Source organism: Podarcis liolepis (assembly GCF_965112155.1).
Source record: "Podarcis liolepis genome assembly, chromosome: 17".
In the NCBI taxonomy this organism is placed as follows: domain Eukaryota; kingdom Metazoa; phylum Chordata; class Lepidosauria; order Squamata; family Lacertidae; genus Podarcis; species Podarcis liolepis.
In genome coordinates this window covers 10,338,753-10,355,589 of record NC_139571.1, presented here as the reverse complement: position 1 = coordinate 10,355,589, position 16,837 = coordinate 10,338,753, and the positions used below count along the sequence as shown (strand labels likewise).

The 16,837-nt window shown below is 48.8% G+C and overlaps 2 protein-coding genes across 13 annotated transcripts in view; one reads left to right on the top strand and one right to left on the bottom strand.

The window, feature by feature from the left end:
* Positions 1-16,837, bottom strand: part of DOCK6 (dedicator of cytokinesis 6) — a 96,268-nt gene that overhangs the window by 50,366 nt on the left and 29,065 nt on the right. For all 10 annotated transcript variants that reach the window (XR_014520765.1, XR_014520766.1, XR_014520767.1 and 7 more), the window contains exons 12-21: positions 16,577-16,701; positions 15,517-15,610; positions 14,192-14,354; positions 7,004-7,121; positions 5,760-5,830; positions 5,309-5,447; positions 4,139-4,240; positions 3,860-3,946; positions 3,070-3,301; positions 1,645-1,803 (exon numbers count right to left, since the gene is read on the bottom strand). Coding sequence is in view for 6 of the 10 variants with exons in the window: in XM_083482889.1 (XP_083339015.1) it covers positions 1,645-1,803; positions 3,070-3,301; positions 3,860-3,946; positions 4,139-4,240; positions 5,309-5,447; positions 5,760-5,830; positions 7,004-7,121; positions 14,192-14,354; positions 15,517-15,610; positions 16,577-16,701 (1,290 nt within the window). In the remaining 4 variants the exon portion in view is untranslated. The remainder of the gene's footprint in view (positions 1-1,644; positions 1,804-3,069; positions 3,302-3,859; positions 3,947-4,138; positions 4,241-5,308; positions 5,448-5,759; positions 5,831-7,003; positions 7,122-14,191; positions 14,355-15,516; positions 15,611-16,576; positions 16,702-16,837) is intronic.
* Positions 7,970-14,192, top strand: LOC310696984 (uncharacterized protein). Of its 3 annotated transcripts, none has more exons than XM_083483230.1 (4): positions 7,977-8,472; positions 9,553-9,723; positions 11,921-12,043; positions 13,004-14,183. In XM_083483230.1, the coding sequence occupies exons 1-4, from the start codon at positions 8,182-8,184 to the stop codon at positions 13,088-13,090; spliced, it is 672 nt and encodes a 223-aa protein (XP_083339356.1). In that variant the 5' UTR covers positions 7,977-8,181; the 3' UTR covers positions 13,091-14,183. The 3 variants fall into 3 exon arrangements, with proteins under 3 accessions (XP_083339358.1, XP_083339356.1, XP_083339357.1); XM_083483231.1 differs by having other exon boundaries at positions 8,167-8,472; positions 11,921-12,036; positions 13,004-14,192; XM_083483232.1 differs by lacking the exon at positions 11,921-12,043 and having other exon boundaries at positions 7,970-8,472.

Below are 16,837 nucleotides of genomic sequence, written 5' to 3'. Positions count from 1 at the left end.
ACCGCATTTGCTCCCCGTGCAAAACTGCCTCATCCTCCACAGGCTGAGGGCTGACTCGGCCAACAGGCAAGTCCTACAGGCAAGCCTGGGCCTGCAGCGGAACAGGAAGAGGGTGGGAAACAGCTGTGCCAAGAGCTATTCCATTTACAAAAGCGGGAAAATGCCGTTGAGCAAAACAAAACACTTCAGAGCAAAACAAAATGTCCGACTGACACCCCTGCGACTATTATGCGGGGAATGCTCTGGAGACTGATTTTAGGGTCCAAAAAAGGGGTGTGTGTGACTATTACATGGGGGCAGGGAGAGAGCTGATGTGCATTGAGACTAGTAGGGTTGGAGGTCAACAGTAAGTGGAGTCAATGATTGGTGAAGCCAACTAACTCCAAGTCTCCATCCTGCTCCCTATTGAGCCCTGCAAAGGAGGCACTGAAACGAAGGAGGAAGAAGCTGAGAGCCAGCTGGTTATAAGTTGGGGGTTGGCTGGGGGAAGAAATGAGGGCAGCACCCCATTTGCCCTAATGGACTAGCTTCCAGTAGCCACTAAGCCAGGGGTCAGCAAACTACGGTCCCTAGGCCAGATCAGGCCCATCTGGGTCCTGGGTCTGGCCCACACCGTGAAGCCGGAACCTGCTGCGAAGCCGAGACTCCCGGCAATGGCAGCGGGAGGAAAAGGCCAAGCGGCGGCAGCTCTGCCACTCAAATGCCGTGCCTGGTTTACCTCAGTGGCATTTGATTGGCAGAGACATCCCTGTGCCACGCTGAGGTAAACCAGGCACACCGTTTGATTGGCAGAGCCGCCGCTGCTCAGCCTCTTCCTCCAGCCAACGCCACCCTGGTGCTCCTGTGGGCCAGAGAGCAGAGCGGACGAGCTTGCTCTAATCCACAAGAAGCAGCAGCAGTGGTGGTGGTGGCGGCAGCCCTTGGGAAGGTAAACACAGTGGCTGGGGCTGGGGCTGGGGAGTGGGGAGGACTACTTGCCCCCCTCACCTCTTCTTCCAGCCTCCCCCATGCCGCTTCTCCGGCCCACCACAAGGTCTGAGGGACAGTGGACCAGCCCACTACTAAAAAAATTTGCCGACCCCTGCACTAAGCACATCAGCTTGAGCTTCTCATGCTCCATTTTGGGCTATGCACTCTGTCCCTAAAAGCTACTAGTCTACTGCTATGACTCATCCGCTTCAATTAGCCTTAAATTATTCAGAAGTCCCATCTGTCCCACGTATGACCTTTCCTGGGAGGAAACTCATGGAGCCAAGTTAGGCACCTCCCTGAACATGCCCATCTATCCCTTAGGGGCAGGCAACCTGCTGACTAATTTCATGGAGATAGAGGGAGGAGGAGAATAAGTGGAAGGAAAGAGATGGCAGAGACAGAGAAGGAAGGAGCACTGCTCATTTTTGCCTCTCGACTCCAAGACTGCAAACATCTCACAGTGTCTGCTGGGTGCCGATTAAATCAGGCCACTGTTTCCCTTGAGACAGAAACACACTGCTATCAGCACAAGGAGCTGGGCATCTCTCATAACTCTGGAGCGCCTGGGTTGCAGACCAGGGAAAATGGCACCCAGGGCAACATGAATGACAGCCAGGCACTTGCTCCTCCCTCCTCCTCCACACACACGGAACTAAACACTCTGTGCTATACCTGGTAAGCCTGGCTCTGCCACAGGCAGACGGAAAACGTAGAAGATGTAAGAGGCCAGCAGATGGTTGTGGCCATGCTGGTCCTGGCTGCTGTCAAGGTTCTTGTGGATCTGGTTCACCATCACTGCAATGGCTTCAAAGGCAGCACGGCCCAGGTTCACTGAGAAAATGGGGAGATGTGTGGACTTGTGTTAATGACCAAAAAGTGGCACAAAACACCAAACACTGGAACAGAAAGGGCAAGCAAAGGTTAGATGGTTTTCAGCAAACAAGAAGGATAAAGGCTGCTTGATCTTGGGAATTCATAGCATGTTAGGGCGTGCATAAATTTGGAAAAAAGGAGCAAATGCGGGCTTTTTTATTGCCCAGTTTGCAAGGTCTACCACTTGTCGTTCTTCCTCCCCATCTCTAGTTCCTCGGACAACAAATGCACAGGCTGCTGAAAACTAAAAACCAAAAGAAAACACTTCCCTACGTTTAACCTGGGAAGAAGGTTGACCTTGTGCCAAAAATGTAGTGAATGTGTTTCCAAAAAACAATGTTTTCCTTCTGAAATCCTTACATAGAAAGATGCAGCTGTAGCTAGAATTAGGCGCAGAAGAATACAGATACAAATGGGACTTTGGTCTTCTTTATTGCTGCATGCTGTACTTTAGAAGAAGAAATCCACATTGTAAATCTTGCTTGCTCACTGCTTCCAACACCTGCTTTAAAGCATGATGTGGGGTGGGGTGGGAAACATCAGGAGGGGCTCTTGACCCTGAAAGAAAAGACCTCTCCCCTTCCCATGAGTTCTCAGTTTTTGGCAGAGGACTTGGGTGAGGGGGAAACAACAAAACACATTGTCTCTAGCAAAAGGCAGATCTTTCAGAGAAGTGAATTTAATTGTGACAGCAACACTGGCAATCACGTAAATGGAAAAGTAATAAGCAGCTGTCTGTAGATGAATGGTTAAAACAACTGTGATACTGAAATGCCCCAAACATAACAGCCCTCCACTTTTATATTAAGAAAGGAGTTTTGTTCAAAAGTAGTCTCTTTTTTCCTGGGGAACCCCACCCAAATTTAACCAACTGAATGGTGCACTCTTATATTTATGACTTGTTTTATGTGTATTTCTTTTACATTCGACTCTTCCCAACCTGCGAGCTGACCCATTTTAACACACATCCTTCTACTTCCAGAGTTATAAAGCCGGGATTCTATCGCAACCCATGTTTCCCTTACCCTATCCTTGGAGTGAGTGATGCCAGTATGGAAAACCCTGCCTCTTACCATAAGACTGTGCAAAATGTGAGAATGCTTCAATTTCAGGTTTTGAAGACCCTTTGTGAAGCATCGCAGATGATCAACCAAAGAACTCAATATAGCCCAGACAATGGTAACCATGGGATAGGGAGTGGAATAGGAGAAGCACAGCACTCACCAATCTGCCCTGCGATAACAGGTGGGTACACAATGAGTTGGATGAGCTTGTTGAGAATCTGGTGGCTAAAGACAACCAGGGACTCCAAGCTAGCCACCCGTAGGTTGCCCACACTGGATTTCAGCTCAGAATCCATGTTGTTTTCTGTGAGGATTACGTCTTTTAGGCGGAAGGGAAAAGTGTATTCTTCCAGCACATGGATCAAGGTGAAGAACTTGTCCAGAAATGGGTCCTGCCAGGATAAAGGATAAGAAAACTATGGTGTAACTCAGAGTTCAAAGCATCTCTTAAATGTGGAGTGTCCTTTATTCATTTCAACATCAACGAAAGAACAGATATGTGCTATCTCAAGAATCCTTTGTATGTCTTTGATAATTTCTCTTTGAAAGATTAAGGATTGCCAAGTTGAACCAAACTGATGTTCAGTCCAGCTCAGTATCCTAAACCCCAGAGAGGTAAATGGCTCAGATGTATGTTCTCCCAACATGCATTGTTTTGATGAAGTAACCAAGAAAACCCCATTTCTCTCTCTGAGATGCTCCTTGATTTTTCCAAACTGAAAAATAAGGCAGCTGTTTTTGGACTTCTAAAAAAACATTGCAAACAGCTTTCCACAAGCATGATGCTAGAAAGTGAGCTAGCATCAGGTTTTAATTTAGTTCAAAGCTTGGAGACAGGACAGTTGATGCAGGAGCAAAAATCCCAGCTGGCATGCAAGAAAAAGGCTCAACTGAGTCTTGCTTCTACATTCCGTTCCTTGCAACATGAAAACCTCACCACCTCCTCTCACCTGAGTATGGACAGAAGACACTGCCAGCACCTCCACATTGAAGACCCCCTTGTGGTTATCCACCCATTTCATGCCAGGCAGCTGTACCTACAAAGAAGCAACAGGGATAAAATATAATGCCACTAAAGGGCGTCTGCAAAGGACTGAGAGAAGGAGGAAAGCTGGAGATGAGAGGCAGCAAGGAAAAGAAGAAGAGAACATTCCTCATTTCAGCATGTAAGGAAAAGCCCTTCAAGAGACTCTCCTTTCCCCAGGCTACTTACAACAGCTGCTACTTACATCAGGGGTGAGTACCGAGTAGCTGGGAGGAGGCTTGTCAACAGACACAGGCAGGCAAAATTGTCCTGTTCTCAGCCGGCCATGTTGCATGAGGGGGATCCACTAGAGAGAGAGAAAAGGCCTGAGTGAGTCCTAGCAGGATGACATGTCTTCCCTTGTCAGTCCTTCACCTGCCCCTCCCTGCCCACAGACTGCCTTTTCTGAGCAGGGGACAGCAGTAAATCAAATACTGCCTGCTGAGAAGGAAGATTTGTTACTGTACCCCACCTTGTAAATCTTCAGTACTCAAGGTGGGTGGAAGGACAGGAATCCCACACAGGAGATGGATGGGCTCTCTCTGTGTCCAGGGCAGCTGTCTACCAGCTCCATCTGGTATGCAGGCTGAGACCCTACCTGCCCACAGGCTGTCTCACCAGAGTGATGCAGGTTCTGATTATCTGCCGCTTGGACTACTGCAATGTGCTCTACGTGGGGCTACCTTTGTAGGTGAGCCGGAAACTACAATTAATCCAGAATGTGGCAGCAAGACTGGTGACTGGGAGTGGCCGCCAAGACCACATAATACCAGTCCTGAAAGACCTACATTGACTCCCAGTGCGTTTCCAAGCACAATTCAAAGTGTTGGTGCTGACCTTCAAAGCCCTAAACGACCTCAGCCCAGTATACCTGAAGGAGCGTCTCCACCCCCATCGTTCAACCTGGACACTGACGGGAAGCTCCAAGGGCCTTCTGGCAGTTTCCTCACTGCGAGGTTACAGAAAACCAGGCAGAGGGCCTCACTTGGTCGTGATGCCTGCCCTGTGGAACGCCCTCCCATCAGATGTCAAGGGAATAAACAAGTATCTGACTTTCAGAAGACATCTGAAGGCAGCTCTGTTTAGAGAAGTTTTTAATGTTTGATGTTTTATCATGTTTTTAATATTCTGGGAAACCCAGCCAGATGAGCAGTGTATAAATAATAAATTATTATTATTATTATTAGGAGGCCTTCCTCAGTGTCAGGATATGGGTTCATCTAGCCCAGAGCCGCTTAAGTGGCAGTTGCTCTCCAAAGTCTTGAAGTTACCAGAAATCTTTTGCCACCGGAGACATGGGTTTTGAACAGAGGAGCTTCTGCACATGAGCTCGGTTTCTGAGCTACGTAACGCCATGGGTTCTGAAAGCACTCACTGTGTAGCCAACTGGGGTCTCCAAAGGCGTATTTTGCTTCTGCTGACAGCTGATATGGTAAAAGGTAAAGAGCAGGTGGTGGTTGTCCGTCAGGTTGGCTGGGATCTGTAGCTTGAACTCCTCGTAAAACTCAGGGGACCTGCAGGATACAAGAGGGATGTCACAGTGGTCCACCAGGAGCCAGCATTGGCTAAGCCAGAGCCTCACCCACCCACAGGGGATCAACTGCTCTTGAATGCATCAGACAATTTCTAATTTCCTCGGGAAAGAAAACTGCCAGGAAGAAGATTGCACCGGAGAGCAATGCTTATTTTTATGAGGCAGTTAGCTTGGGAGACCGCTGGTTCCTTATCCAGGGAGCTGTGCATCCTGATCAAAGCTGCAACTCTCCCCTCCCTGCCCCATTTGCAACAATTATCCCGTCCTGCCGCCATAGTTACTTAGGACTCACTTGTTATGGTATACAACAGCTGTGTAAGCTTCTTTTGCAAAGTCACTGCAACTCGATTTCCCAAAAATGACCTGGGGTTGTTAGGAAAGGCAGAAATAGACTTAGTCAGAGACAGGGAGGCTGAAGTCCAGCAGACCACAGGGAGGGAGCCTGAGGACGTGACGGTCAAAGGGGCACCTGGAAAGGCTATGCAATTTTCAATGTTTGCTTACAAAAAAAATTACCCAGTATGTCTCAACGCTTTTTGACATTGGCTAGAGCAGGGGTCAGCAACCCGCGACTCCGGAGCCGCATGTGGCTCTTTTACACCTTTGCCGCGGCTCCGGGGTGGATACTAGCGAGGGGAGGAGGCGCATTGTGTGCCCCGACACTCCCCACTGTTTTAAATGTTGCAATGGTTTTGCAGGTCCCAGTTTTTTTTTCTTCGGTCCAAGTGGCTCTTTTTGTCTTAAAGGTTGCAGACCCCTGGGCTAGAGACTCTCACCAATGCCACTGCCCTCTCCTTAATCCCCCTGAGAAACTAAAAGGGGTGGTGGCAACAGCAGCATCTGCCACCTGAACCAGGGAGGCTACAGAAGGAGTTACTTCGGTCATTGGCTAGAATTCAGCATGGAAGGTCACCAGCTGCCCACCCTTAGCATGAAAGCACTACCCCCAGAGGCTTAGATCTGCCACAGATGTGGCTATATTTTCCAATAGATGAGGACTAGGATCTTGACCCAAGAGGGCCTCACGAGAATGGGAACTGTGAATCTGCTTAGCAAAACTGTTCCCTCCAAACTATGTATAATTAAGAAGAGTTTGAATTTGATATCCCGCTTTTTCACTACCCGAAGGAGTCTCAAAGTGGCTCACATTCTCCTTTCCCTTCCTCCCCCACAACAAACACTCTGTGAGGTGAGTGAGGCTGAGAGACTTCAAAGAAGTGTGACCGGCCCAAGGTCACCCAGCAGGTGCATGTGGAGGAGCGGAGACGCGAACCCCGTTCACCAGATTATGAGTTTACCGCTCTTAACCACTACACCACACTGGTGTAGTGTGAGAAATGGGAGAGTTCAAAATACAGAGAGGGACTGACTAGGAGACTAAACTTTTGGGCAAAATGGCATATTGGGCTCTATGTTTTCCTTTCTTATATTCAGATGGTTCCTTGCTCCCTCACAGCACAATCTAGATCTTTGCTCCAGAAGGCCAGTGGAGCTGCAAAAGTTGTAAGAAAGCCACAGGGATTTTGCCTCACTCACTGGCATGGCTTGGCCAGGGTCCTCTCCAGCCATGAACTGGAGCTTCACCGCAATGTTCCGCACTGAACCTTGCCGACTGCTGAAGTTCAGGCTTTGGGGGTAAACATACAGCAGGTTCCTGCAAGAGAAGGGGAATCTTTACAGTTCTGAGGGAGAGCGGCAGCAAATGTGTACATGGCAGAGAGACCCATAACTGATGTGATTGCCAGAACACCTTTTCCTTATCTGCAAAAGAAATCCATGTACACCTGCTGGGAATCAGTTGCACTCAAAGATTAAGGAACCGCTTAGTAGGGATTTTCACAGGCTCTGCAGATAACTTAGAATGTGTTGTGTTCAGAGTTTCACCCCAGCAACAGCTCCTACTCTATTTCCTGCCCCTCTGGTCTCCCATTCCCCGCCCGCAGTTGGTCAGAGTTCCATATGCACAGAGCATGCTCAGTCCTCACTGAGCTGTCTTGGATCCTTTCTCCTCCCCGCCACCACCACCTAGTTTACTCCTAATTATTTTTGCATTTCTGCAACTTGTCTCATGTCTCCCTTTTGCGAACGAGCAGTGCCCTTTAGGCTACAGAATGATCCACATTCCGAGACCAGGTTTGCAATGAGAACATAGGATCCTGCGCAGTTCGTCATTGTGCAGAGAGAAAGTGTTTGCTCGGAGCGGGGGATGAAATGGCAAGAGATGCGGCATAAAGGTAAAAGAGCAGGAGACCTTTGGAGCATCAAATCTTTGCATCACGCCAGTCCTTCATGCCACCCTCTCCAAGAGGCAGCGGATTACATCACGTTGCTCCATCCCACAGCCCAGCCAGGATAAACATAGCCAGCATTTGGACAGACATGCCACCTTCCCCTCCCTGCAACCCCTGCATAGCCTTTGCAACCCTTGAGGTGCCAGAATCCAAAGTCAGCCTTTAGGTGCCTCTGCACCTCTGCAATAAGCTGCCATCTGCCAGCATTGTGCAACTCTGTTGCCCCAGGTCAGAAGTTCTGTGCCCATGCTAAGTGTGGGATGAGAGCCCAGGATTAAAATTCTGCTGGCTCATTAAATGCTGGAGTGGGTTGCTCAGTCCAGCTCAATCATCTCTTTCCCCATCGGACCCTTCCCTCGCTTCTGCATATAAAGTGGCAGGCTTACTCCCTTCGGTTTTTCCATTGGCTTGCAAGTCACAGCCATGCTGACTTTCCTATTCCTGAGTATCTTGCTGCCTTCTGCAGCCATGCTTGCCCCTATCCTCACAGGCCCGCAGCAGCCGGCGGCTCCGCAGGAGGTAAACATTCTTTTCTACGGGGTAATGCAGTTCGCCAGCACGCTGAGTGACCTCTACGAGTCCACGACGCAGAAGCTTGACAAGATCAGACGCAGCTCCGACTTCTACGAGCAGGGCTTGGAGGAGCTGCGTCGTCAGACCCAAAGAGCCCAGCAGAAGCAGGAAGAGATCAGAGAGATTGTTGAGGGGCTGGAGGTAACTGTGTTTAAATTGTAAGGGCAGGGGAAGCAGTGGCGTAGTGTGGGTTGTCAGCACCCGGGGCAAGGCAAGTAATTTGCGCCCCCTAACCCGTGGATTTACGCCCCCTAACCCTAACCCCCAGATGTTGTGCCCGGTGCGGCCGGCCCCCCCTGCACCCCCCACGCTACGCCACTGAGGGGAAGGAGGGAAGACAGCGCCAGCCCAGATTAAAAGGCATTGCACTAGAGCAAAGCGGTAGCCATATTTTGTTGGTGGGACAACAGGGCCTTGACCAGCTTTATGAAATGCTGCCACCCCGCCCTTGCTGATTAGACAGGCACCTATGATCCTTTGCTTCAGATGCCTTTTGAAAACGTTTCCTTTTTAAAAAACCTCCCAGCTGAACTGTTGCTTTCAGTTCGCAGCCGATATGACCAAAAAAAAAAAAAAATGAGGATTTTTATTGTGCACTGTAATTTTGCTTACTGGCTGGTTTTTATATTACCGTATTGGCCTGAATATAAGCCACACCTTTCCCCCCAAATTCTGACTGGAAAAGTTAAAGTGCTGCTTATATTCGCAACCTTACGGTATGCAGCCAGGAGCGTGGGGCAAACAGCGCCAGGAGCGTGGCAAAGCAGTGCCTACCCCACACGGAGTCCCCCATCCTCTCCCCCAAGGCCTGGAAGGGAGACAGCGAGGAAGTGGAAAGGCTGCCAGCAACATAATGTGGCTTTCCTCGCCCCCCCCAGGCTTATGTTTGGGTATTTTTTAATCCCCCCCCCCTCCAATTTTAAAGGTGCGGTTTATATTCCGGGTGCGGCTTATATTCGGGCCAATGCGGTATATACTCTAGTCCATAGTTTGGATATTCTGTGTTAAGCATTTTACAATTAAAAAACAAAAACAAATGAATAACGAAACCTAAGCAGGGGCTTACACCTATAGCTCCATATTCAATCTTGTAATCTTCCAACTATACAATGTTAAGTTTCCCTACCTAGTCCCCCCCCCCCCCCGCCAGGGTCCCAACTTCATCAGAGAGCCCCTTTGGTCAGTCTTCCTCATCCACCATTCCTGCTCTTTCTTTGATAGGATGAGAGCCTGGCAAGACGGCAGCAGGCTCACAGCAACAAGGAAGTGTTGCAGAAGATGCTTGCGGGCCGGCAGGACCTAGTGCGACAAGTGAAGGTGCTTGAAGGGATGCTGGCTATCGTAGAAGAGCGAAGTTTCCAAAATAAGAGACGGGAATTTTCTGCTTTGAAGGTAATCGGCCACCTTCTCCTCTGTAAGGTGGCACCCTACGTCACTTGTTCTGGCCCCCTTGCGGTTTCTGCCACTCTGCTCTCCAAAATCTCTAGGGGGCTTGAAGAAGTGCCTAGACAAGTGAACTCTGAACTAATCTGTACAGCATGAGAAGCCATCTCCATGTAGCCCCACTGATCACTACACTCAAACTTACAGATACAGTAATGAACCAACTCATGCATGGGTCAATGAACATGCAGTCATATGGACAATCTAGACCATGGGTAGGCAAACTAAGGCACGGGGGCCGGATCCGGCCCAATCACCTTCTAAATCTGGCCCGCAGACAGTCTGGGAATCAGCGTGTTTTTACATGAGTAGAATGTGTGCTTTTATTTAAAATGCATCTCTGGGTTATTTGTGGGGCATAGGAATTTGTTCATTTTCTCCAAAAAATATAGTCCGGCCCCCCATAAGGTCTGAGGGACAGTGGACCGGCCCCCTGCTGAAAAAGTTTGCTGACCCCTGATCTTGACCCTCATCCCTCTAGCTCTTCCATTCATAGAGGGTGCAATCATTGAATGGGCCTTCTCCACAGGAGGAAGCATCCAACTGGTAGTGAAACCACAGCTCCACCAGAGGCTTCTAGCCTTCCAGTTCTCTCCAAAGCAACACACAGATGCTCGAAAGCTCAGTGGCAGCATCTCATTGCTCTGAAATATCAAGCCAGATCCCAACCCGTTTTAAACTCATAAGCTTATTTTCAGCTTATCCAAATCTCTTTTAAGGTACCGTCTGCTTTAACAGCATGAACAGCAGGGAGGGGTGTGCGTGGAGAGGCAGAGAGAGGGTAAGGATTAGGGCTCTCCGAGCTCAGTGCATAAATAAGACTAGGCAGTTATTTACTCCCAAGAGGGGAAGTACTGTTTTGGGGGGACAGGGGTCAGGCAGGTGTGGAGGACTCGCTGGTCATTAATGGGGTAACTGTGCCCCTCAAAGACAAGGTGCACAGCCTGGGAGTCATTTTGGACTCATAGCTGTCCATGGAGATGCAGGTCAATTCTGTGTCCAAGGCAGCTGTCTACCAACTCCATCTGGCATGCCGGCTGAGACCCTACCCGCCTGCAGACAGTTTTGCCAGAGTGGTGCATGCTCTAGTTATCTCCTGCTTGGACTACTGCAATGCGCTCTACGTGGGGCTACCTTTGAAGGTGACCCGGAAACTACAAGTAATCCAGAATGCGGCAGCTAGTCTGGGGACTGGGAGTGGCTGCTGACACCATATAACACTAATTGTGCTTATATGACTGCTAACACCATATAAGCACAATTCAAAGCATTGGTGCTGACCTTTCAAGCCCTAAACGGCCTTCGGCCCAGTATACCTAAAGGAGCATCTTCACCCCCATCGTTCAGCCCAGACACTGAGGTCCAGCTCTGAGGGCCTTCTAGCAGTTCCCTCACTGAGATAAGTGAGGTTACAGGGAACCAGGCAGAGGGCCTTCTTGGTAATGGCGCCCATCCTGTGGAACGCTCTCCCATCAGATGTCAAGGAAATAAACAACTATCTGACTTTTAGAAGGCATCTGAAGGCATCCCTGTTTAGGGATGTTTTATCGTGTTTTTAATATTCTGTTGGGAGCCGCCCAGAGTGGCTGGGGAAACACAGCCAGATGGGTGGGGTATAAATAATATATTGTTAAGTTATAGAAGGAAACCTGCATGTAAGCAGCAGCAGCAGTAGTACCTCTCTCTCGTCCTGAATCTTGATATCAACTTGTCAAAAGAGCACCACACTCCTCTCTCTATTAGAACTGCTAGTAAATTGAGCATGTTACCCCTTGCAGAAAGCATTAGTAATGGCTGCAACAGCTCTCCAGGATTGACTTCTTGGGTGAAGCAGAATACTAGGCTGAAATTGTGACTGTATTACAACCGGAAAACATCCCTATGGCACAGTCCTGCTGAAGAGGGATCATATTCTGCACTGGTTGTGAGGGGAAGGGGCAGAGAGAAGGCCTGGTAACTATATGAATTGATGGCCCAGAATGGGCAGTGAATGAAGTCAGGGTTTAGGAGTCCCCAGGGTTGTAAACTGAGATGAGGAATTCCCTAGGGTTGCAGACTGAGATTAAGGGGTCTAAAACATCAGAAACTGCAAGCAATGGATAAAAGAACCCCCACCTCTCGGTTAACCGATATCATCTCCCCTCAGGCACACATGCAACAACAGAATCTCACCATCTGGTCCCTGCTGAGAGTTACCCACCAGCAGCAGCAGCAAATGGCTCGGCAGACAGAACAGCTGCTCTGGATCCAAAGACTAGCAAGGCAAGAGGTGCTTCTTGGGGACATTTCATAAACAAAGATCAAGTTAGTGTGTTGCTGTGATAAGGACAGCTCCTGGCTCAAAGCTGCTGCCATTTGCTAGTTGTGGTAACCGTCTTTCTGATGCAGAGCACTCATGCCAAGATCTCAGTACTGTAAAGTACCCTTACTATAGTAATGGGCGCTGTGGTCTAAGCCACTGAGCCTCTTGGGCTTGCCAATCGGAAGGTCGACGGTTCGAATCCCCACAACGGAGTGAGCTCCTGTTGCTCTGTCCCAGATCCTGCCAACCTAACACACCAGTGCAAGCAGATAAATATGTACCACTGTGGCAGAAAGGTAAACGGCGTTTCCATGCGCTCTGGTTTCCGTCACGGTGTCCTGTTGTGCCAGAAGCAGTTTAGTCATGCTGGCCACATGACCCGGAAAGCTGTCTGCGGACAAATGCCGGCTCCCTCAGCCTGAAAGCAAGATGAGCGCCACAACTCCATAGTCACCTTTGACTGGACTTAACCGCCCAGGGTTCCTTTACCTTTATCTTACCTTGCAGAGAGTTTGGTGCTTGGGGCCTACTGTTCAAGTCCTTCATCCAGTTCCTTACCCTACACTGGTCAGTGTAAGATGGGGAAGCATAGCCATACAATTTCTTATTAAAGGGGACAGGACCTAAGCACATGACCAGGGGTGGCCCATCCGGTTTTGCCACCTGAGACGACACAGGGGTCCTTTAACCTTTTCTTTTTTTTAACCTATAGTAATAATCATGGAAGGGTACCAGAGGGGGGAAGAAACAAGTCTGATCCCCAAGACACAAAGTGCAACACACCTGCCTCTAGCTTGCTAAGAAAGCAAAGACGAGGACATACGCTAAGAGCCCAGGCCCACAAATAAGGAAGTCCACCTGAGGGAGTGTAGGCTTGATCTTTGAGATCCGCTTGCTTAATGCCTCCTTACTTGTCCTTGTTTCCAGATGAAGAACCACAAAGTTGTGAAGCTGAACGTGGGGGACCTGGACAGAGACACCACGGCAACATTCATGCCAAAGAGGGGATCGTGATTTTTGAAGCCGAAAACCTTCTGCTCACAGCAGCTTGGTGGCAACTATTTGCACCTGTCCTGAAACATGGCTGACTGTGTCATAGCATCCACAGGGTGGCCAGTAGGAGATCAGCAGCAGGCTAGAAGCAACATCCAGCCTCACGACGAGAACTCTCCAACACCTGCCGGATCTAATCTAAATATGTAGATCCTCACCTTCTCAAGTGAGGAACTGTGAGTCCTCCGAGGAATCTTTAGAAAAGTCGCAGTATCAGCAAAACAAGCAACCTTTCTGAAAGCTACATCGCCTTACCCAAGGCTACTGACTGCTGCATCAGAGATGGATCTCATTATACATTATGTGAACACAATGAACATCTGCTTTTCAGTGTGGATGGGCATTCTGTGCTGCAATACCGCCTTGGCTGCCAGGACTTACCAGGAATGAGAATACAATATTATTAGTGCTTCACCAGATCAGACACTGGAAGGAAGCCGCAACAGTTGCTGCCAAAGGACTACAGTTTTATCTACTGTGCGCCGAAAAAGATCTGGGTCATTATTCAGTACGATGACAGCAGCAGCTGAACACTTAAGGCCAGAATCTTGGTGCTGAACTCTTGACAACCCTGTGGTCATATTGCTACATAGAAACCTGCAGCCTGACAGGGGATGGGAGGAAGCTGGCAGCTTGTCACAGTTTCACTTAAAATTAGTACTGAGAACTGCAAGATCAACCAAGGAGAAACTCATCCCTTTGTTCCTGAGCACACAGTTTTAAGGAGTCAACACACATTATTCACAGAGGGCTAGGTTAATGAGTGGAAGTCCTCAGTGGAGCTTCCTATAAAGGGAGGCAGTTTGTTGGCAACTAAGAAAAAACAGGTTACAGATGAACTGGTGGAATAGGAGAGGGAACGAAAGTTGCAACCAATACCTTGTTCAACCAATATGAGTTTGCCATTGTAGCATATGTTTCTGCCACTTCAGAATACAGAGGAATTCAGTACCACAAGGTTGAAAAGATCAGAGCTGAAAAGCACGGAATTTAAGCACCACAAAGCGCACAAAACAGAGCTGCTTTTGCACCCGCTGGCCAGCAAAGCTGCCTTAAACCTACCTGTACGTTGTGTGCGGTGTGTAGACTTCCTTGACTGGAAACTCCAGGATCTCCTTGGTGGGCCGAACTCGGAGGTCAGGATAGGGCAGCACATGCAGAAGTTCCGGCGACAGGCAGTAATGGGGGTTCTCCGGCACAGGAGAAATGTCGATCTTGAGCTGGGCTGTGAGGCAGAAACAAGAGGGCTTGTGGGTGTGGGTGTGTAAGGAGAGTTTGCATACAGAGCCCAACATGACAAAACTGACAGACCTCTGAGACTGAGAATGTGTGTTAGAGGGCTCGAGAGTTCCAGGGTGATGGAGTTTCCTGATCTCTATTATATCACAAAGAAGAATGAGCGCGCACACAGATTGCACAAGGAATGGAAACAGACAACAGAAACTATAGAGAGGCCTCCTTCACCTCAAACAGAGAACAATGATGAAGGATGGTTTAAAAACTTTTTAAATAATAATAAACTATGCTGATTTGCTCTTGCTCTCATTTGACTGGATTCTGAAACACCTACAGCTATTTCTTGTAATGACTGATCTTTCTGCCTCACTTTGGGAGGAAACTGAACACAAACACAGACACACAGACACACAGACACACAGACACACACACACACACAGAGAGAGAGAGAGAGAGACTTTTTCTCCGCTTTCTGTTCTCAGGAACCATTTCCTGCTCTTGGTAAAAGTGGGATCTGGCCAAAGAGTTTTATTGCTTTTGTCACAACAGACTACCGTATTTTTTGCTCTATTGGACGCAGTTTTTCCCCTCCAAAAATTGAGGGGAAATGTGTGTGCGTCCTATGGAGCGAATGCAGGCTTGTGCCATAGCCGCGCGCAACCCCTCCGGCAAGGAGAGGCTGCACGGGGCTAAAGGGGAAGCCAAAACAGCGAGCGGGGTCCATCCCACTCGCTGCCTTGCCTTCTTCCATAGCTGCGCGCAACCCCTCCGCAAGGAGAGGCTGCACGGGGCTATGGCTTCTTTAGCCCTGCGCAATCCCTCCGGCAAGGAGAGGCTGCACGGGGCTAAAGGGGAAGCCAAAACAGCGAGCGGGGTCCATCCCGCTCGCTGCCTTGGCTTGTTCCATAGCTGCCGCAACCCCTCTGGCAGGGAGAGGTTGTGTGCAGCCTGTACGCTGCTCTTTGGGGCTGGGGGAAGGGGAATATTTTTTTTCTTGATTTCCCCCCCTAAAAACTGGGTGCGCCCTATGGTGCGAAAAATACAGTAAATGGCTACCACAATCAACACCAGCTCCAGAATTCCCCACTCCACAGAGCTCTCAACAAGAGGCACTGCCTTGTCACAGGCTGATTTACAGGCACCCACCTTACCTGTGACTGGTCGGAGCCTTCTTAGGACAGATGATGGCCGCCTCATGTCTGCCAGGAACTTGTATAGGTCCTCATCACTGAGGCGATCACCTTCCTAGAGGGTTTTGGGGGGGGGAGGGGGAGAGGAAAAGAGAAGGGGAGAGTTGAACCAGAACAGGAGAATAACATCCACCAAGACAGTGGCATTAAGACCCCTATGAGTTCCTCAGTGGATGTGGCACTGCTCTAGCAATATTTGTTCCAATTTACTCATTAACCCTATGTATAGACTGTTCACTGCATTGCACTGCTAGGACCATTTCCAATAAGTCTAAAAACATAATACAAGGAAACACATCAAAGCATACATAGGGAAAAAATCCAATCTTAAACCATTACAAATGATTGTTTGAGCAGTAAAGTACAAGATAAGATCTCGACACCAGACTGAAATAAAGCAATTCACCTGATGCCCTGAATTGGATTTTAACCTACATCAGAAACTCATTAACAGAGAGGCAGTATAAGCCTCTAGGGACAGGGAATTTCACGACTGGGGCACCACTACAGAGAAGGCGTTGCCAAACAAGTAGATGTGAGAGGCACCTAAGATATTCCTCAGGTTCATTTTAAGACTCTGCCAGAACGTATACTTCATTGTATACAACTTAACTTTCAAAGTCAAAAATTGCAAGTCACTTGAAGGTTCTGTCAAGGATCTAAAGCTCTGTTAGAGCGTTCAAGTTCTGAACATGCACTGAAGACTCTTGTGGAAAGTGCTTGAAAATCTTGAAGTTGTAAGAAAAGGAGGAGCCCTGCAAATAAAGGCAGAGAATCCTGCTGGGCCCTGGGCAGTGACCATACCTGACCTTCAATCCATTTCCCAGCATTTTATGGTGTGTGGGGTAAACAGTGAAAGAAGAATCGCAGGCTTCTTATGAGGAAAGAGAAAATTCTCTAGCACAAACAGGTAACTGCCTGCAAATCTCTGGTCCTGTTAGCTGCACTCCTACAGATGTGAAAACCAAAAGACAGTGATATTACGACTCAGTACAGACAGCCCAGACTCCAAGCCTCCCACCTGCTTGAAGAAGTTGGTGACGGTGAGGGTAGCTGGGCGGAAGTTGCTGAAGCTGCACATCTCCTCCCCAACACTCATGCGCTCGTATGTTTTCCTTTTGCGCTCATTCCAGGTTCCCTTGCGATCTAGAACAGAGGAAGATATGTTCAATAGGTGAGGTGCACACTGTTGGCTATTTGCAGTATAGTAGCGCTGCAGAGAGCTTGCTGGGGAGACCATGCATTAAAAGAGGGACTCAAAAAGTACTTAAACAAGGTTTTA

What these genes read in the sequence shown, in the direction of transcription:
- LOC310696984 (XM_083483230.1), top strand. Translation starts at nt 8,182, where the DNA reads ATGCTGACTTTCCTATTCCTGAGTATCTTGCTGCCTTCTGCAGCCATG. An exon ending in GGGAATTTTCTGCTTTGAAG is followed by an intron (nt 9,724 to 11,920) that starts GTAATCGGCCAC and finishes ATCTCCCCTCAG; the next exon opens with GCACACATGCAACAACAGAA. An exon ending in AAAGACTAGCAAGGCAAGAG is followed by an intron (nt 12,044 to 13,003) that starts GTGCTTCTTGGG and finishes CCTTGTTTCCAG; the next exon opens with ATGAAGAACCACAAAGTTGT.